We start from the raw sequence: 22,304 nt of genomic DNA, 5'->3' as shown, positions 1-22,304 counted from the left end.
GATTTACCTCTATATTATATTCTGCTCCATCTGTGTTGATTCTTATCGTCATATCATCATCTCCTATGTGGGCTAGAACTCTAGAGTCAGGCTCACCTTAAGAGAAAAAAAAAATCCATCATTTACAAATACTTCTATCAAAAAATAAACTATGCACTACCGTCAATAAAAATCGATCAAGTCCTTCATCAGAGTGGAATCTGCCTAGGTACTATAGAAATCTACAACAAAGAAACACAGGGCCCAGCAAGCAGCAAAATATTCACACTCCTAAGGAGTAGCCTCAACTCATTTGAAACCTTTCTCTTTCCCTCAATTCTCTTCTAAAAATTATCTAGAGTGTGTTATAGAACAAAACCAAGGGATCCCTGGGTGGCTCAGCGGTTTAGCGCCTGCCTTTGGCCCAGGGTGCGATCCTGAAGTCCTGGGATTGAGTCCCGCATCGGGCTCCCACCATGGAGCCCACTTCTCCCTCTTCCTGTGTCTCTGCCTCTCTCTATGTCTATCATAAACAAATAAATAAATAAATCTTAAAAAAAAAAAAGAACAAAACCAAAAACAAATGTATAGATGTTCTTCCAGGAGTAACTTCACTGAGTTCTGGTTAAGAAAGAACTAAGAGAAGGGTGCCTGGGTGGGTCAGTTGGTTAAGCCTCCGACTCTTGATTTCAGTCCAGGTCATGATCTCAGGGTCTGACATCAAGCCCCACATTGGGCTCCATGCTGGGTGTGGAGCCTGCACGGATTCTCTCTCTCCCTCTGCCTCTGTCCCCATCCCATTCCCTAACCCCTCTCCCTCTCTGAAAGAAAGGGAAAGGGAAAGCGGGTAGGGAGGAAGGGGAAGAAGGGGGGGAAGGGGGAAAGGAGAGAAGGAAGAATGAGGAAGGGAAGGAGGCAGAAAGCATGATCTGGAATCTACAGAGTTTGAACTGCATGATTTGCAGATTTTAATGTCATTTCTTTTTTCTGCAGAGAAAGTTCCAGAAGTAAACCACAATTGCTTGTTTGACATAATGTCTTAAATACTTAACAGAATCATAAAGTCAATTATTTTATCTCCTAGCTTCCTTGTTTAAAATCTCATAAGGGAAGCCTACATCCTTCCCTGGAGATAAGAGGAGGTTAAATTCTTATCAACTGGGAGGAAATTAATTTTAATCATCAAAATAGACAGTATATATATACATGCTTAGATAATCCCCATTTCCCCCCATCTACATGTTCCTTCTTCCAAACTTATAAGACTCATATGAAACAAAGAATAGCACTTCTCTGACACCCAATAAAAAAGAATATGCAAACTAGATCTGGACACCTTAACAGACACAAGGGCAAACAAACAAGCTTCATACTAACCAACCACGTGTCCACTGAAGAAGTCCTGCCATTTGACGGTGTACTCACTTTCATCTTTACCATCTACCACCACGACTTTGAAATTTTGGGAAAAGCGTTCAGTACTTGATGTCAGATACAATTTAAAATGCCTAAAGAAAGAATGCAGCCATATTTTACTCTAAACACATAAAATTTTACTCTAACCCATAAAATTCAACTTACTTAAAAAATAAGCTGACAGAGAGTGGACATTAATAAAACACTATTCCACTTATAACTACTGTTTTACTAGGTACTTAGCATTATATCACATATAAAGACAGACAAAAAAAAAAAAAAAAGACAGACAAATTTCTTTAGCTATAAGAATTTGGCAAGCCAAAAAAAAAGACTAAAATTGGAGGAAAAAAGATTCAAAGAGCTTATGCATTCATCTTTTTGAGCCTGACTAAGGAAACACACATGTGGATAGTTTAAGTTGGAATCCTGCTTGTCTGAAAAATTTATCAGACTGGTATTACTAGATACCACTACTGAATACTACTCAGCATTACGTGCTCTGCTTACATTATTTCCACTTCACACAGTAAACACTGAGGGTTGGAGGTCTATCAACATACTCAAGGTTACACAGCCAGTAAGTGATGAAACTAGACACCGAACTAGGTGTATTTCAAAAGCCTGTACTGTTGGGACGCCTGGGTAGCTCAGTGATTGAGCATCTGCCTTTGGCCCGGAGCGTGATCCTGGAGTCCCAGGATTGAGTCCCACATTGGGCTCCCTGTGCGGAGCCTGCTTCTCCCTCTGCCTGTGTCTCTGCCTCTCTCTCATCAATAAATAAAATCTTTAAAAAAAAAAAAAAAAAAGCCTGTACTGTGCTGCCTCTAAAAATCAAGCTGTTCTTATTGCTAGGCAAAGTTAGTAATTGCTACTTTCTATATTTAAAAGCACTCATGCTTTTTTTCTCCTTCTAAAGAGAATGTATCTTGAAAAAAATTAATCCTCAATTCCTGTGAGGAAAATAAATATAAGGATCCAACGGAGACATTAAAGCACATACTCCAGTTTAGTCAGCTTAATATTCTTTTGTTTTCTCTCAGTTTCAGTCCTGACATAAAATCTGGGTGTGGTGAGCAAGAATTTTTCAATTATTATTTACCCTTTCAATGTGCCCATGAACACTAAAGATAAAGGTATGTTTTTTATCTTAACCACAGGAACAAATTTTGTCAGTTGTGGGGTTGAAACTATGAAGTGTTACTTCCCCATGGGTTTGCCTAAGTCTAAACTGCCAGAAAGAATCTAGACAGGGGCGGCCTCCACGGCAACAAATATTTTTAACTTTTTGAGCATAACAAAGTAATTTTAGTTCACTTGTGGGTTTTTTTAATGGTCAAAGGGAAAGAGACAATAGAACATTATTTCAGAAATCCTTGGAACATCTTCTCCTGTTCTCCTAAAACATATCTTCCCACACATTCACAGCTATGATTTTTTTTCCATCAGTTATGCTGATAACTTTGTAAGGAAAAGTATCCCTATTCTAAATGCCTCATTATTCAGCTTCGAAGCCCTCTATGAGTCTCAATGTTACTCTTACTTAATATTCTTTCCAGAAAAATCACTGAAATTGCATTGTTTTCTACACTAAAAATCTGCTCTTCTATAAAGATAAGGACCAAGGAATGGTAAAGTTCCTGTTTTCTGACTTTCCAATCTTCATCTTTGAGTTGTAAAACCTCTAAAGGTTATTTCAGTCAGAATTTATATTTTACTTTATCCTCTCAAAATTATGTGAAGTCATGTACTAATAGATTTCCTTTAGCATTTTCCTTTATCTTTCTGACTTTTGGCTTAAGGATTTACAGTAACTACAAACTAGTGTTAATCCACCTGAATTAACAATATTTTCCTCCTTTTCTGTAAATATTACATAATATCTAATTAAAATTGTTAGCATACAGAGCAACCAATTTATTTTAAGAGAGATTTTAAGATCTACTCTCTTAGCAACTTTCATGTATGCAATTCAGTATTAACTACAGTCACCATGCTATACATCCTTATGACTTGTTTTATGACTGGAAGTTTGTACCTCATATCTATTTTTAATAGTCCATTTAGCTGGATATGTATTATTTCCATTTATCAGTTCTAGCCCTCTTCAAATAAATTAAGATATTTCACTTTTAAGAGGATATAAGAAATATCTAAATTTTTTTAAAAGTGCAACATTATCAGAAAGTATTAAAACAGGGCAGCCCAGGTGGCTCAGCGGTTTAGCACCACCTTCAGTCCAGAGCATGATCCTGGAGATCTGGGATCAAGTCCCATGTTAGGCTTCCTGAATGGAGCCTGCTTCTCCTTCTGCCTGTGTCTCTCATGAATAAATAAATAAAATCTTTTTTTAAAAAAAGTATTAAAACAATATTTTTAACTTTAGAATAGCATTTCTTAATTTATAAAACAGAGGAAATGTAACTTCTAGGCAAATTTCAGGGGTTTTTCTTCATAAAGTTACTATTTAACTCCTCATACAATTTCTCAGCATTTCCATGCTTTTCAACTGCTATAATAGTCATACACAAATCTAATCACCTTGATTTAAATTAGCCTTTTAGACTACTGTCTAAAACCAGAAAATCTAATCATTTATAAGTACCTTCACATTTGTAATGAGCAGCTTCACATTGGTAAGTTCAGCCCTATATAAACTGATCATCTCAAATATCCCAACCTTCTTTTTCTTTTAACGATGCAGCATAAAATAAAGAGCTTTGGAGTCTGACAAACCTAGCTCAAATCTTGTCTCCACCACTTACTCGATGCTTAATCTTGGCCTTAACCTCTGAAATAAGTATCTTCATCTACAAATGGAAGTAATACCTACTAACTGAATGGTTTTCAGGGTTAAATGATATAAACTATTTTAAAGTACTTGGTCCAAAATTCTGCTACATGGTTAGATCCATTTCCATTTATAAACACTTCAGATGGAAAGCCTGTAAAATAAATTACAAACCTCCCTGCTTCCTTACACAAAGAGTATACAAAGATAATACTGAACATTTTCTTAAGAATCAATGTCATCTATGAGACCTGAAAGAGAGGAATGCATGGGGTATGGCAACACTTCCCCCCACAGAAAAGACTCTATGAGTCACCCCAAACCTAACTTTAAAAAAAACCTAGAAAGCCAAATTTTTAGTTCTTATTTTGCAGTTTCCCCCTTATCCTTTGCTCCTATTTATCTCTTATAAACTATATCCACTTCTTCACCAAAATCCATATCAGACATCCATATCAGACAGCAGAAATAGCACAGGCTTGTATTCAAATCCTTTATCTTCCACTTACTAGCTAAGTGACCTTGAGCAAGTTACCCAACCTGAGTCTCAATTCTTTTTCCCCCAAAAAGAGAGTAACAAAAACTTCTTTGTGGAGCATGGTGAGAATTAGAGAGAACGTGTGCAAAGTGCCTCAAATAAATTACATGAAATTAAGCACCAGGTAGATTATCATCATCATCACTGCTCAAATTTGCTATAGGCCTGGAAGCTTGGATAACCAATACAACAATATTTTGACATGAACTCTAACAGAAAGAAATTATTCAAAAATAATCTAAGGATGATGGCAATAACTAGAAAAAAAACGAAAAAGACATTATAAAATATATCTGCATAAAATATCAGTTTCACATATGATAAATATACTAAGCATGACTATGATTCAGGAATCGAATAAACCTATCAGAAAAATGGTAAAAGGATACAAAAAGGTAGACACAGAAAAATAAATGATTTACACACATGAAAAGATGCTCAATTTCAAACAAGATAAAAATCAACACAGGGATTCCTGGGTGGCTCAGCGGTTGGGTGCCTGCCTTCAGCCCAGGGCATGATCCTGGAGACCCAGGATCCGGTCCCACATCAGGCTCACTGCATGGAGCCTGCTTCTCCCTCTGCCTGTGTCTCTACCTCTCTCTCTCTCTCTCTCATGAATAAATAAAATCTTTAAAAAAAAAAAAAGGAGCCACAACACTTAAAAAAAAAAAGATAAAAATCATCAACACAATGAGATATATCCCCATTCACAGGGACAAAAATTAAGGGCTGATAAAACCTTGTATTGCTAAGGGTAACAGGAAACAGGTAAGCTCATAAACTGCTACTAGAAGAATAAATTGGGCTAATGTCTTTAGGAAGAAATATGGTAACAGCAGTAAACATTTGTAATATGTATATCCTTGACTCATTCTTTCAGGAATGTATCCTATAAAAAAAAATAACCTAGATAAGGTATATTCACAAAGATATTTATTGGAGGTTTGCCATAAGAAATAATAATCACTTTGGTTAAATAATATGTAGCTGTAAGTTACTAGCCAACAAACCGTTACAATTCTATGCAAAAGAAATATTTATGCAGGGACGCCTGGGCGGTTCAGTGGTTAAGCACCTGCCTTCGGCTCAGGGTGTGATCCTGCAGTACCAGGATCAAGTCCCACATCAGGCTCCCTGCATGGAGCCTGCTTCTCCCTCTGCCTACGTCTCTGCCTCTCTCTCTGTCTCTCTCATGAATAAATAAAATATTTTTTAAAAAATAAATATTAAAAAAAAAAAGGGATCCCTGGGTGGCGCAGCAGTTTGGCGCCTGCCTTTGGCCCAGGGATCGAATCCCACGTCGGGCTCCCAGTGCATGGAGCCTGTTTCTCCCTCTGCCTATGTCTCTGCCTCTCTCTCTCTCACTGTGTGACTATCATAAATAAATAAATAAAAATAAATAAATAAATATTTATGCAGCTATAAAAATGAGGTAAATCTACTTATCTATATCACCTACATATACACAGATCTATATGCCAAAAATATGCATTAAAATCTTTTAGAGGGGATCCCTGGGTGGCTCAGTGGTTTAGCGCCTGCCTTCAGTCCAGGGCGTGATCCTGGAGTTCCAGAATCGAGTCCCACGTCGGGCTCCCTGCGTGGAGCCTGTTTCTCTTTCTGCCTGTGTCTCTGCCTCTCTCTCTCTCTCTCTCTCTCTCTGTGTGTGTGTGTCTCTCATGAATAAATAAATAAAATCTTTAAAAAACAATAAAAAATAAAATCTTTTAGAGGTTTATTCAGGAAAGCTCTCTATGTCTGGGAAGTCTGAAGAAGTGAAAATTTCTTATACTACCCGCCCCCCCAGTTTGCTTTTTAAATCAAGTACATGTATTACTTTCTTTTTTGAAAAATATTTGTTGGGGTGCCTGGGTGGCTCAGTCCGTTAAGTGCCTTCAGCTCACGTCATGATCCTGGGATTCTGGGATAGAGCCCCTCTTTAGGCACCTGCTCAGCAGGAAGTGTGTTTCTCTCTCTGCTTCAGTCCATTAACATTCTCTCAGTGTTTGTTTTGATATTAGTAAAGCTCCCTAAAAAGACTTTAGAAAAAGGCCTGCAATTATCTAACAGATTTACATCTGTAAGATGTAAGAAAAAGCAAAATTATTGCCCAAACAGATCACATCAATTTATGCTACGATGTAAGGGGACTTCAATATACACACAGCTCTGAATTCTCTATTCAACTTACCACAAGGCTGTGGGGTCCTGAAAAAACCCTTGATCTCTAAAACTCAGTGTGTTCATATATAAAAGAAAGATAATATTTAGTGCGTAGTTCATGGTTGTAAAGTAGCACAAAATATTTTAAAGTACTACAAATCATTCAATTAATTAAAATCCTTTGTTAGAATCCCATAAACATTATTACTATCATTAATACCTTTGGAATACTCATTTGCCTGTTTTTAATAATCATCACTATGAATTTTAGAGTAAGAAGTGATATAAGAATTATGACTGACTGTAATTATATCAATTACAAATCTTTAAAATATAACTTCCTAAGACTCTAATAAACACCCTTATTTTTCTACTTTTGCCAAACTAAGTCCCCAGTTACCCCAATATTTTTCTATAAATAGTTCAAATTACCTTTTCAAGGCTGAAAAAGTCAGTAGTGTTTCTATATGTGTTGAGGCCTGTAGATCCCTTTTTCTTACTGAGTGCTGCTGGATATTGGATAGAGAGAGGATATCGTAGTCTGAGAGTAAAGAATCAAGGTTTTCTGAAATAAAGGTAAGATGATTATTAACACCTAACTTACTAATCAATTACAATATCACTAAAATGACAGAGTCTGACAACAAACTTTTCCTGATATAACGCATCTTGAAGTGCTAAGCACAACCTATGATAAATTCTTGCCAAAATAGATATATAAGAAGAAAAAAAAAACACACAACCTGAATTTAATCAAGACCTAACTTTTAGTTTTTAAGACATAAAGAGATTAGGTTACCAAATTAACAACCTTAGGAAGCAATCAGCCACATCTAGAATATCAGAATTCCTACAAAATAAAATATTTTTTGTTGGAATAAAATATTTCCAAGTTCTTTAGAAGATAAATGGCATGGGAAAGAAAGAAAGTGGAGACATAATATAGTGGTCCTCCTTTATCTAAGGTTTCAACTACCTGAGGTCAGCTGTGGTCTGTCAGAAGGTCAGTACACAGTAGCCTAACAGTAGGTCAAAATGCCCACATTATTCACCTCACTTCATCTGAACGTATATGCAGCTTATCATCTCACATCATCACAAGAAGGGTTAAGTATAGTAAAATAAGATTTTTAAGGGGGATGCCTGGCTGGCTCAGTCTGTAGAGCATGCAACTCTTGATCCTGGAGTTGTGAGTTCAAGTCCCACATTGAACATAGAGCTCACTTTAAAAAAAGGGGGGGAGGCAGCCCGGGTGGCTTAGCGGTTTAGCGCCACCTTCAGCCCAGGGTGTGATGATCCTAGAGACCCGGGATCGAGTCCTGCGTTGGGCTCCCTGCATGGAGCTTGCTTCTCCCTCTGTGTCTCTGCCTCTCTCTCTGTCTCTCATTAATAAATAAACATTTTTTAAAAAGAGAGAGAGAGAGAAAGATTTTGGGAGAGACCATATTCACCTTTCATTCCAGTCTATTATTATAATTGTTCTATTTTATTATTACTGTTAATTTCTTACTATGCTGAATTTATAAATGAAACTTTACCATATCATACCCAGTTTCAGGCATCCACTGGGAGTCTTGCAATGTATCCCCCACAGATAAGTGGGGACTTCTATAGACAAGAATACAGCAAGCAAGCTAATGTGTGAACCATTTTGGATCCTAGGTCAAACAAATCAATGTGGAAAGGTACTTGTGACAATTAGGGAATCTGAACATGAGTTCATATCCATACCAGACACCAATAATTTTGATACCTCAAAAAGTATCATACTACATAATCAACTAAATTCTAAATTAAAGGCATTTCTGACTTGTCTACTTAGAATTTCTAAGATGAAGGTGACCAACTCCACCTGACCACTGCTAACCCAGGCTATATCAATTCCTTATCAGCTGACACGTAGTATGAAAGAGCAACAAACATATCAATGGCCTGAACAAACCAAAAGTAAATCTTTACAGAAAAAATTACATATTCCAAATTAAAAAACAAAAAAGGGGTAATATCCCAATCACTCCTGCCCTCAACAGACACAGCAGAATCAACAATCCACTGAACTTCAGGAAGCAGCAGTGATATGACCAAACTAATCCCTGGGGGAAAAAAAAAAAACATTAATTCTTTTACTAAACTGACTTGGAACCCAAGGAAAGCAAAGATGTGCTGCCCCAGAGATAAAACATGCACAAAAATGTTTTTATTTGGTATAGAGCCAAAGTATACTCTAACGTATATGATACCCATGTAAGTCACTTTTTATCAGCAACTCTGCTGTCTCTTCCAAAATCAAGAGGATTTTTGGAAGACAACTTAGGTGACTAAAGTCTCTGTAGAAACTGTCTAAAAAAAAAAAAAGAAACTGTCTAAAAATAAGCTGAAGCTTTTTTTCAACAAATATCACTACAGAAGCAATGATATTCAAAATCATTCCATTGGACTTAGCATGTCCTTAAAATACAGCACCAGGAGCTTAAAATACAAGTATATTGTTACTGAGGTTAAATATGCCCACAAGGGGATCCCTGGGTGGCTCAGTGGTTTAGCACCTGCCTTCAGCCCAGGGCATGATCCTGGAGTCACAGGATCGAGTCCCACATCAGGCTCCCTGCAAGGAGCCTGCTTCTCCCTCTGCCTGTGTCTCTGCTGCTCTCTCTCTCTCTGTCTTTCATGAATAAATAAAATCTTTTTAAAAAATAAAATAAATACGCCCACAAAATCACTTTTAAAAGACCTGACACAATACTCTTCTTTTCCCTCTTCTCCTGAAATCTTCAACTGGTTCATTTACCAATTCACTAATTCATGGTTATGTGCCACGCACTGGTTGCAGTACTGATACAGTATTAAATAGAGCCAAGTTCCTGCCTATTGCAGTACTCATTTCAGTGTGGGAGAGACATACAATGCACAATATATGTCAGTGCTATGGACATTACAGCAGAACAGCAAAGACAGGGAGGCAGGGCCAATTTATAAAGAGTGGTCTAAAGGAAGATGCTTCACTATTATACTATTCAGGAAAAACCTGAAGAAAACAAGAGGTAAGCATGCTAAATTTCATCAAAACCAAGCCAAGTCAGGGTGCCTGGGTGGCTCAGCAGGATAAGCGACTCTTGATTTCAGCTCAGGTCATGATCTCAGGGTCATGGGGACTGAGCCTGGTGTCAGGCTCTGTGCTCAGGGGGAGTCTACTTCTCTCCCTCCACTCCTCCCCCAGCATGCCCATGCTCATCCTAAAATAAACAAATGAAATCTTTAAAAAAAAAAAGTCTACCCAGGGTCTAATTCAAGATAATACTAAATAAAGTGGCAGCAAAGTTTACATTTGTTGAGTACCACTCATTTTCCATCAACAAAATTTCCTTTAAAATCTAATCCGAAGAAAAGCTATTTGAAAAGGCATCATTCACTTTTATGCCAATAGGTGGTCCTTGGTGATTTGGCCTTGTTGATTACAACGCATAGAAGCATCAATGAAAAACCCTTCAAGAAGCTTACATTTATTCAATCTTTTTTTTCCACTTTTTTCTTTAATGTAGGCTCCACTCAAACTCGTGGCCTGAGATCAAAAATCACATGCTCTACTGACTGAGCCAGCCTATTCAACAATTTTTGAGTGTGTGTTTCCTACAAGATACTTTGTTGGGTGTTTTATTATGTAATCTGCACAAACATACCTGAAATAGTATCTTCTTTTTACAGATGAAGAAACAAGCTCAGGGAGAATTATATCACAAAGCTAATTTAGCACAAGAACCAAGATTTGAACTTGGGCTTCTCTGGCCAAAAACTCCAAGCTTCACTGATGCCATACTTGTGAAACTCCGTAAAAATATCCTAGCTCTGGGGCACCTGGCTGGCTCAGTCAGGAGAGCAGGTGACTGTTGACCTCAGGGTCTTTTTTTTTCTTTTTTAAGACTTTATTTATTCATGAGAGACACAAAGAGAGAGGCAGAGACATAGGCAGAGGGAGAAGCAGGCTTCCTGCAAGGAGCCTGATGTGGGACTCAATCCCAGGACCCCAGGATCATGTAGTGAGCTAAGGGCAGACACAACCGCTGAGCCACTCAGGCACCCCTGATCTCAGGGTCTTTTTTTTTTTTAAGATTTATTTATTTATTTATGATAGAGAGCGAGCGAGAGAGAGAGAGAGGCAGGGACACAGGAGGAGGGAGAAGCAGGCTCCATGCCGGGAGCCCAATGTGGGACTTGATCCCGGGACTCCAGGATCGCGCCCTGGTTTAGCAGGTGCTAAACCACTGAGCCACCCAGGGATCCCCTCAGGGTCTTGAGTTCAAGCCCCACATTGGTAATGGAGCCTACTTTAAATAAATTAATTTTTAAAAGAAAAGTTTAAAAAAAATCCTAGCTTTTCTTGGACCTTCTACTTCTTGGCCTCCTCCTTTTTGATGTGTCAACCAAATATGATCTCGCCTCCCTCTGAATTCTATAGCCCTTTGTTTTGTTAAATTCCCTTTTTCTGGCACTTTTGGGTTATATTTGTCTTATCTCACAAGTAGATTGTAAAACAGACAAAAGGGAACTGGGTTTTGTTTTGTTTTGTTGTGTTTTAATTTTATTTATTTATTCATGAGAGAGACAGAGAGAAGGGAGAGACATAGGCAGAGAGAGAAGCAGGCTCCTCACAGGGAGCCCGATGCAGAACTTGATCCTGGAACTCCGGGATGACGCCCTGAGCCGAAGGCAGCCACTCAACCGCTGAACCACCCAGGCATCCCATGGCAGCTGGGTTTTATTATTCACAGTACCCTTACTTCACAATACCCAGCACAGAACCTTACAAAAATTGCACTGCTGTGTGTACAAATTGCACAAATTCTCAATGCTGAGGTGCTGATACAATCTTTTATAGCTCTACTTCCCTGATACAGGTTGATACATGAATTCAGTTTCATTCAAGATCATAATCACTCCTACTGACTGAGAAACTTAACCTCAATACTGTACTGTCATTGTCAATAACACAGGCCAGTTGTTCTCAAAGTGGGGTCCCCATATGAGTAGCATCACCTGGAAACTTGTTAGAAAGGCCAGCTTTCAGGTCTCCTATCAGTCCTACTCAGTCAGAAATCCTTAGGTTGAGGCCCAGCAGTCTGTGTTACATGCATTCCAAGTGATGCTGATACACTCCATTTTGAGAACCACTGAACTAGAACTAGGCTCAAGGAAGCAGCACAAAGTGAATATAAAAGCTTTAGGCACAAAGACAGTCCTTTTTCAGCCTTGCATTATTTTTAAAAACAAAAATCAGAAATAAGGTAAATTAATAACTGAGAAACAGATAAATTATAGCACTTTCAAATGAAAAAAATCTATAATCATTAAAAAGGCTGGTAACAGATTTTTAAGAACATGGGAAAATACGCTATAACATTAAATAAACAAACATAGGTTAAAAAAAACTATGCACACTGCATGGTCTTAACTATGTATAAAAATAGGCCTAGAGAAAAGAAAGAACACGATAGTAATATCACTGGTTATCTTTAGGTATATTTTTCATAATAAGCACTTTTAAAATGTAGCTTGCTAAAGCACTTTAAAATACCTAAGTAATGTGTTTCAACTGTAATTTGTCCCTTTATAATAACTAGATATCTCACACTAGATGCCTTGGGGCCATTCCAGACAACATGGTGAAAACATCCCCTCACCCAACCAACAGACATCCTGCTCTCACTACTGCCCTTCACTAGCAAGGAGTCTCTCAGATACTTGGCATTTCACTGTACTTCACTTCCAAAATTCCACCCACTAGCAATCTCAATTTTTTTATAGCTTTTTCAACAGAATCTCAAACATTTCCCAAGATTTTATCTTTTATCTATATCCAAATCTCCCAATAAGCTTAAGTATAAGCCACGTAATTCTCTTTCTTAGCACTCCACAATGGCTGCAGGATGAGAACCCCTTCCTTGCTTTCTACGAGTTGTTCAGGCAGTCCCGTAAACAACTGAGCTTTTCTCATTTGGACTGGCTACGAACACAAAATTAGAAAACAACAAGCACAATTCCAAAGGTCAGACCAGAGTACTTTATTTCGGTATCCCCTACTCATCCCTCCTCACTCTTCTCTGTCACGTGCTATGGTTTCCCTCAGTTGGCCTCTTGTCAGCTTAGTCTCTAGTCTGAGACCCTACCGTCCCTGGTGAGGGTGGAAAAGATATTGCTTTGCTTTTGTGTCTTTTCCACCCTCACCATTCCTTTCCTGCACGGACATTCTGCACTTCATTTTCCTCCCTTCCACCAGGCTCCACCTATTCATTTATTCAACATTTATTGAAAATGTTCCACCTTCCAGGCACTAGGGATATAATAAAAGAAAGAGAAATATATTACTGATAGTATGACGCTGAAGGAAAGACCACCATACAAAAAAATTATAAAGTATGTCAAGTACCAAGGGAGAGGAAGTTGTAAGAAGTTATGGAAGGGCAGAGCAGGAGGAACCCCTGCCTGGGGAGCCAAGGATGTTTTCCCAGGGAAACAGTATTGAAGTTAAGATCAAAAGGAAGAGGAGATCGCCAAGAGAAAGAAAGGATAGGATTCTAAGTAGAGAGCATAACACAAACCCTGACATCCCCGTCCCCAAGAAACTCGGAGCATAACACTCAAAGAAATGAAAGCAACTCCCTGAAGCTAGAGGACACAACAGCACACAGATGGGAAGAGGTGTGAGACTGCAGGCAGGCAGAATTTGGTTATGAAGGGCCTTGGAACTAAATTAAGAATTTTGGACTGCAGACAGGCAACAGCTCTAAGAAATATCACTGTGACTGCAGTGTGGAGCGTGGGCTAGAGGGGAACAAGACTGGAGTCTGGAAAATTGGCTAGTAAGCAGCCAAGCAATCTAGGCAGAGATCAAGAAAAGAGTCCCTGGTTTCTGGCATGGGTATGTGGGTAGATAGTGGCACCATATTCACTGAGATTAAAAAAAAAAAAAAAAAAAGGAGCACGAGTAGGAGCGGGTTTGGGGGAGGAGTTGATAGATGAGGACAGCTGGGTGCTGAAAGATTCTGGAGTTCCACACTACATCTTGTTCTTTATGTAGTTTGCAATTACATTACATTGTTCATTTACATAGGACTTTTCGGCATTACATCATCATATATTTACAATTACCTTACTGATAAGTCACCTAGTGATTTTAGGCAGGAAGAAATCAAATCTGTTTTGTATGATTTTCAATACTGACATGAGCAGTAAAAGGCAGCTGATACTTCATTCCTTGTATATGTTCTCCATGAACCAGGAGAAAGCTGGAGTTTCAGGCCTGCAATAAATCGTCTTTCTCAATGTAGGGGTAAAGTGGCCTATAGATTTGATAAATCTCCCACTCCATCCTTCTTTTACACCCAAATTGTTTCATCTCTGGGGTATGCTTTTATGGCCACTTACTGATTGATAAAACGACAAACTATACTTTCATCAAGACCAGAGTCAACACTTTTAATATAAAACCAATTTTTAGGGACGCCTGGGTGGCTCAGCAGTTGAGTGTCTGCCTTTGGCTCAGGGTATGATCCCAGAGTCCTGGGATTGAGTCGTGCATCGCCTCCCCGCAGGGAGCCTGCTTTCTCCATCTGCCTGTCTCTGCTTCTCTGTGTCTCTCATGAATAAATAGATCTTTAAAAATAAATAATTAATTAATTAAAACCAATTTTTAAACAATCAGCTGTTGTATCAAAAGTAGTCCAGGAATGTTTATGGACTTTTTTACTTAATTTCTCTTTTCTTTTTCCAATAAATCACATATTCTTGGAATATAACTTGCAAGTATAATGCAGAACCCCTGTAGCCCACTGCTCACTCTCAACTCCTCTGCCCTGTGGAGTACAAAGAATTTCCCAAGATGACACTATCAGTATCAGGCTCCTACGTCTGGTGTCAGAAGTGGAAAAGAAAAAAGGCAGGACTGCTGTGAACTCTTTATTCTGCCTGTACAGAAGACACATGAGACCTGAATGCTCTTGAGGACTCCTCAAATTCTGCAGGAAAAGGTAGGGACCTAGACAGGTTACTGTGAAGTAGGCCCTACATGTGGGTGAATCCCTCCCTGGACTAAAGGATGAGAAAAATGAGAACAGAGCAAGTGCTCTCTGCTGGGCAGTAGACCCCAGGGCCCGGGAATTAGAAACTTAGTTTTCTAGGTTTACAGCAGTTAGGGCGGATAGAGGATGATTTGCCTCAATCATTCCCTATCAAGAACTCTTCACCAGAGCCAAGATTCTTCAGCAAGACCAGTCACATGGAAACTCTGAGACTACTTCCACAATTTCCAGCACCCATCTCTTTAGAGTAAACATTGTATCCTATACTTTCTTCTCATCAAATAAACATACCTAAGTAATTTTGCACATGTTATATTGGAAGTGCCTGTGAATACAGAGACAGAAATATCAAGTGGGCAGTTGGATACCTGAGTATGGAGCCTCAGAGAATAAGTCTAGGTCAGGGATACGTAGTTATCAAAATACAATCAAATGTAAGGGAAACCAAGGCAGAAGATGAGATTTGTCAAAGCCTACAACTAATGTTAAAAGAAAAAAAAAAAAAAAAGAGAGAGAAAGAGAGAGAGAAAGAGAAAAATAAGCAGTGTGGGGAGGGAGATACCAATTCCCTTGGTTGATTTTAGGGCTAAATTAAGGGATATAAGAAAATCAACCAAAAAAAAAAAAAAAAAGAAAATCAACCACACGTGGCCTCAAAGGACACCTATACTTAATGTTCTGGAAACTCCATAAAAGCTAAAAGGATTTCTCCCAAAGTCTCCACCATGGCTCTCTGCTTATTCTTCATTCTATTCTTGAAATACAGTTTATCTCTTTGACTAGTTCCAAGCAGACTGGCATTAAATCTCCTTTGGAACAGTTAGGGTGGTTAAGTATTTCGGTTTCAAAGGAATGGACCCTGTAAGCAAAGTTAATATCAAAAGAGGAAGCCAGATGTCAAATACTGAGCAAAATGGTGCTGTCAATAATGAAAAACAAGCACTGCAATGTGGAGAATCCCCACACCAATAACCTCAAGGTAAATTTCAAAATATGTTTCAGATACAAACTTTTATCCCTCATCTGTGACCTATATTTTTTCCCTCCACCCACTACATCCTCTTTTATTAAAAGTAACACAAAGGGAAAACACTTTTGAAATCAGAGTGAGACTTATACACCCCAGCTGCAACTTCAAGATATCATCATGACTAAGTTCACATGACTCACAACTTTCCTGAATTATGCAATTCATAACAGTTCAATTGAAATCATCTTGGGTGTCCTGTAGAGTACTCCAAAAGCCAGGATTCTAGTATATATTTCTATCCTTCAGAAAAAATGTCGTCAAATCCCAGGGAGCCTGGGTGGCTCAATCGATTAAGCATTTGCCTTCAGCTCAGGTCATGATCTCAGGGTCCTGGGATCCAGCCCCATGTCAGGCTCCCTGCTCAGTACGGATAAGATGTCTTTATAAAATATAAAATAAAATCTTTTAGAAATATATTATCAAATCCCTAATCAATATTTAGTACTGAGGGGCACCTGGCTGGCTCAGTTGGTAGAGCATGCAACTAGACCTCGGGGTTATGAGTTTGAACCCATATGGCAAGTAGTTTGCTAAAAAAAAAAAAACTTTTTTTTAAAGATTTTTTTATTTATTTATTGATGAGACACAGAGAGAGAGAGGCAGAGACACAGGCAAAGGGAGAAGCAGGCTCCCTGCAAGTAGCCTAATGTGGGACTCGATCCCAGGACCCTGGGATCATGCCCTGAGCCGAAGGTAGATGCTCAACCACTGAGCCACCCAGGCATGCCAGCTTAAAAATTTAATACTGAGGTTACAGTAACATTTATAAGACAAGTAGGCTACAATAAACCATGCTCCTTAACTATAAAACTATTCTTTGATCTTGACCAGTTCAATCTAAATAATGGTAAGATTAAGTTAAGGAACTAATCACATCTGGAGCCATCAAACACACATACACCATTATTCTTCAAAAGAAAAAAAACCAGGCAGCCCAGGTGGCACAGCAGTTTAGCGCCGCCTTCAGCCCAGGGCGTGATCCTGGAGACCGGGGATCGAGTCCCACATCGGGGTCCCCACATGGAGCCTGCTTCTCCCTCTGCCTGTGTCTCTGCCCCTCTCATTCTCTCTCTCTCTCTCTCTCTCTCTCTCTCTGTCTCTCTGTGTCTCTCATGAATAAACAAATAAAATTAAAAAAAAAAAAGAAAGAATACCCACAAGGCATAGATTTATCACTGTGAGAACATGACAACTCACTATGTCTCTGAGACTCATTTGTCCTTTTATTTTGAAAACTAAAACATGATCTATGAGGTTCCTTTCAACTCTACAGTCTCTAAGTACCCCCACTAATTCTTCCCTCTTCACCTACCTAAATTTAAAGTCTGGGCTCGAGTATCACCTCCTTCGGGGAGCCTTCTATAACTTTCCCAGGCTCTCCACATCTTTTCACGGTAACAATACTTGCCATAATGTAGTGTATCTCTCTCTCCTCCATGTTGTTTCTGAACTGTCTGTTTAGATATCTCTGTACAACTATGCAAAACTTTTTGAAGATAGATACTGTGTGATCTTTCTATTTCCAATGTCACACATAATACTTCCATACAGCACATGTTCTTCTAACCTTTGGTGAATAAGTGTACCCATTTTTCTGGCAATGGTGGTCTACACTTTGAAAATAAAAAGCATAAAGGGATCCCTGGGTGGCGCAGCGGTTTGGCGCCTGCCTTTGGCCCAGGGCGCGATCCTGGAGACCCGGGATCGAATCCCACATCAGGCTCCCGGTGCATGGAGCCTGCTTCTCCCTCTGCCTGTGTCTCTGCCTCTCTCTCTCTCTCTCTCTCTGTGACTATCATAAATGAATAAAAAAAAAAAATTAAAAAAAAAAATTAAAAAAAAAAAAAAAAAAAAAAAAAAGAAAATAAAAAGCATAAAAATAAAAAAAGAATCTCTATGATCTGTGAATGTCATGGAAGATTCATCTAGAAACTAAGGTTTTTGGGACACCTGGGTGGCTCAGTGGTTGAGCACATGCCTTCAGCTCAGGGCGTGATTCTGGAGTGCCAGGATGGAGTCCCACGTTGGGCTCCCTGCATGGAGCCTGCTTCTCCCTCTGCCTGTGTCTCTGCCTCTCTCTCTCTTTCTCTCTGTTTCTCATAAATAAATAAATAAATAAATAAATAAATAAATAAATAAATAGATAAAATCTTAAAAAAAAAAAAAAACCAACCATGAAAAATCAACTTTGCCCACTGGGAAAATATACTACGTTTCATAATGACAAATTAAACCGTCTTACAGGGACCCCTGGGTGGCGCAGCGGTTTGGCGCCTGCCTTTGGCCCGGGGCGCGATCCTGAAGACCCAGGATCGAATCCCACGTCGGGCTCCCGGTGCATGGAGCCTGCTTCTCCCTCTGCCTGTGTCTGTCTCTCTGCCTCTCTCTCTCTCTCTCTCTCTGTGTGACTATCATAAATAAATAAAAATAAAAATAAATAAATAAACCGTCTTACATGCCAACTTTTAGAAGGCAAAGAACCCTAAGACTTCGTAAGTTTACACAAATTTCACACCCCTTAATGAACGTCCAAACTAAAGTTCAATCTCTTTAGAAAAGCTAAATGAGATTGGGTGGGGAGAAGGGATAACTGGGTGACCGGCATTAAAGAGGGCACTTGAGGGCCGCCTGGGTGGCTCAGTGGTTGGTTGAGCATCTGTCTGCCTTCCTCCCACATCGGGCTCCCTGCATGGAGCCTGCTTCTCCTTCTGCCAGTGTCTCTGCCTCTGTGTGTGTGTGTGTCTCTCATGAACAAATAATAAAATCTTTAAAGAAAAAAAAAAAGAAAAAGAAAGAGAAAGAAAGAAAGAAGAAAAGAAAAAAGAAAAGAAAAGAAAAGAAAGAAGGAAGGAAGGAAGGAAGGAAGGAAGGAAGGAAAGAAAAGAAAAGAAAAGAAAAGAAAAGAGAAAAAAGAAAAAAGAAAAAAGAAAAGAAACTAACTTGATGCTAATAAGCAGTGGGTGTTACATGCAACTGATGAATCTCTAAATTCTACCCCTAACACTAATAATACGGTATTTGTTAGCTAAACTGAATTTAAATACAGAAAAGATGTCCTTTTAACTAAAGAAAAAAAGAAAAGAAAAATCTAAATAAGAACCCTCCACCTCCTTGGCTCGAAACTGATCCAACTGGTCATCCCTGATAATCTCTTCGTTTACAACGGCCAGGAAGGCGTTCAAGCGGTATCAAAGAGCTGGCCGGTAGGTTCAGGCGCCCCCCTCGCAGCCCCTCCAACGAGCCACAATTCCAGGGCAAAAGCTTGCGACGTTCGCAAAGCGCCAAGTGCGGGATGCGCTCTCCAGTCACCGCCTTCCAGCCAGATGACTGCACAGAAGAACCTCCAGCAGCAGGACTTCGAGTTCGCTCCGGGCAGAGCCAGGAGTCGCCGCGGAGCTGCCGGCCCTTCGCACCCGCACCCCTCAAGGCCGGGGGCGCCTCAGGACCTGGACCCCACGCACACCCCTACCTCCTTCCCAAACACACGCTGCGGAGGCGGACCCCCCGGGCCGTCAGTCCCCCCCGAGGGCCCCTTCCAGGATCCCTCTCCCATTCATAGAGGCCAGCCCGCTCCCTCCCTTCCCTGCACTCCAAGAGCCACACCCCCTTCCAGCACCCAAAACCCCGGGACGCGCCGCGGCCGTCCAACACCCCGCCCCTAAACACAGGAGAGGTCCTGCTCTTCCCCGAAAGCGGCGCGCGCCGGGCTCGGGCTCCGGGCTCCGGGCTCCGGGCTCCGGGCGCCCGCCCCCAGCCAGCCCGCCCCGGCCCGCCCCGCCCCGGCCCTTACCCAGTCGCTGCGGGGGCTGCTCCGGAGGTCGCGGCGCCAGCACCAAGGGAACCACGCTGGTCCAGAAGAGGACACACCGCCTCATGTTCCCGGCCCGGCCACCGGCTCCACCTCTCTGGGCAGCCTTCGCCTGACGGGGGCTCGGGACACTGCTCACATTGGCAGCGAAGGGGATCCGCCCGGCCCGGCCCCTCTCGCCTCCTTTTCCTCCCGCGCCGCCTACCGGAACACTCCAGAGAGCCCGGCTCGAGGCCCCCGGAAGTGCGGGCAGCGCTCCGAGACGGCGGCTCAGCCCGCTTCCGGTAGCCGCCGACCCCCGCACCGCCCCCAGCCGGAAGCCCGGCGCCGCGCGGCCTGCCGGGAGGCCCTCGCTCGCCCCGCCCCCTGCTGCCCCGCCCCCCGCCCCGCCCCCCGTGCTTCCCTCCCGGGCCGACGCGCCCCGGACGTCCTGACTCGCCCCACCCTGGCCTCGCCTGTGTCCCCGGGTGACCGCCGCCAGGGAGGCGGGAGCGCGCGAGCAGGCGCTCGGAGGCGTCCGTGCCCTGGGCGCCCCCGGTCTGGTTAGGGTCGCCGTTGCTGTAGAAGCCGCGCTGAGCCCCCGGGCGGGGGTGGGGGTGGGGGCGGAGGCGGAGGGGCGCCGGGCCCGGTGCGTGCTCGGGGGCACCGACCACCCAAGGAGCGCCTGGGCCGCAGGACGGCGGGGGCCCTGCGCCTGACCCCGGAGCGGCCCCGGGCCCCGCAGGCTGCAGGCGCCCGCGGCCCCGAGCGGGGCTCGGCGGGCAGGCCCGGGGTCTGCAGACCCGGAGAATCTGGCGTCCCAGCCGCACTCCTCGCCTGTGTGAGTGCAGGAGCTGGGGTCTAGCAGCCAGCTTTCAAAAATGTCGATTCCTGGGGCCGCCCCGGTGGCCCGGCGGTTTAGCGCCGCCTCCAGCCTGGGGTACGAACCTGGGGTCGGAGGATCGAGTCCCGCGTCGGGCTCCCCGCACGGAGCCTGCTTCTCCCTCCGCCTGTGTCCCTGCCTCTCTCTTTCTCTGTGTCTCTCATGAATAAATAAATAAATAAAATAAAAATAAAAAGTCAATTCCGCCTGGTTCGTGTAGCTTGGTTTGGAGACGTCCCAAAGCAGTTCTGTTTTGCAATCCTTTGCACAATTTTAGCTCTGTGTAGTTGAGTGTTTATAGTACGGAAGAAAACATTCCCATGGCCTCGGATGCGTGGGGCTCGTTGGGTTCAACTAAAATTTATACAAGTGGGGACATAACACATTTTCCACTTGAGAGTGAGTGGAACAGCCTCTTTCTCCATTACCAAGCGGTAAATTGTTAGGAATAGGATATAGACTCCTTCGGTGACCTCGTTTCAAGGCTAGTTCCCAATAAAATAAACTGTGGTTTAAACAGGTTCATTGTGGTATGCCTCAGGAAAATCTCAGCATCTTTTCCAACAGTTGTTATCCACGGTTACTTACTGGCTTTGCACTTTCGGCTCTGCTGAACCTGGTCTGTTCATCTGAAGTATGCCTTCTTATTAAATATAAACAGTGATGGCATACCTAATCAGAAAGTAAGCAAAATTTTATCTCTGTAAATTGCATGCTTTAAAAAAACTACCCCCCCCCCCAAAAAAAAAAAAAAACTGTATCCCTTGGGATGCCTGGGTTGTTCAGTTGGTTAAGCCTCTGGCTCTTGATCTTAGCTCAGGTCTTTTTTTTTTTTTTTTAATTTAAATTCAACTAATTCACATATAGTGTATCTTTAGTTTTATAGGTAGAGAGAGCTCAGTTATTCATCAGTTGCATGTAACACCCAGTGCTCATTACATCATGTGCCCTCCTTCATGCCAGTTACCCAGTTACCATCCTCCCTCTGACCCCCTCCAGCGACCCTCAGTTTGTTTCTTATGGTTAAGAGTCCTTTTTGGTTTGTTTCCCTCTCTGATTTTGTCGTGTTTTATTTTTCCCTCCCTTCCCCTCAGCTCAGGTCTTGATCTTAGCATTGTGAGTTCAAGCTCTGCCTTGGGCTCCAGGCTAGGTGTGGAGCCTACTTAAAAAAAAAAAAAATTATATATATATATATATATATATATATATATATATATATGATTTTAAAATGCGACCATTTTATATAATTTTTTGTATATAATCATAAAAATCATATATATGATTTAAAAATGCGACCATTGTATATAATTTTTTAAAGATTTTATTTATTTATTCATGAGAGATAGAAAGGATGAGTGAGAGTAGGCAGAGGCAGGCTCCCCTATGGAGTAGGGGAAAGCCATTAAAAAGCTTGGCTTTTACCCCAGGACCCCAGATCACCACTGGAGCCAAAGGCAGACACTTAACTAATTGAGCCACCCAATTGCCCCTGTATACAATTTTAAGATTTTGTTTATTTATTCATGAGAGACACAGAGAAAGAGGCAGAGACACAGGCAGAGGGAGAAACAGGCTCCATGCAGGGACCCCAATGTGGGACTCGATCCAGGGACTCCAGAATCATGCCCTGGGCTGAAAGCAG

General features: G+C 41.5%; 1 protein-coding gene across 3 annotated transcripts in view; it reads right to left on the bottom strand.

The window, feature by feature from the left end:
* ADAM17 (ADAM metallopeptidase domain 17) overlaps positions 1-20,173 on the bottom strand; it is a 48,976-nt gene extending 28,803 nt beyond the window's left edge. The window contains exons 1-4 of one of the 3 annotated variants that reach the window (XM_041755637.1): positions 19,783-20,173; positions 7,323-7,455; positions 1,357-1,487; positions 8-96 (exon numbers count right to left, since the gene is read on the bottom strand). In XM_041755637.1, coding sequence (XP_041611571.1) covers positions 8-96; positions 1,357-1,487; positions 7,323-7,455; positions 19,783-19,867 — 438 coding nt within the window. In that variant the 5' untranslated portion in view covers positions 19,868-20,173. The remainder of the gene's footprint in view (positions 1-7; positions 97-1,356; positions 1,488-7,322; positions 7,456-19,782) is intronic. The other 2 variants (XM_041755638.1, XM_041755635.1) reach the window with 2 other exon arrangements.
* Between the last annotated feature and the right edge of the window lie 2,131 nt (positions 20,174-22,304).

This window comes from Vulpes lagopus, chromosome 5 (genome assembly GCF_018345385.1).
Source record: "Vulpes lagopus strain Blue_001 chromosome 5, ASM1834538v1, whole genome shotgun sequence".
Taxonomy (NCBI): domain Eukaryota; kingdom Metazoa; phylum Chordata; class Mammalia; order Carnivora; family Canidae; genus Vulpes; species Vulpes lagopus.
The sequence above is the reverse complement of the archived record's forward strand: the minus strand, read 5'-3'. Positions and strand labels throughout refer to the sequence as shown.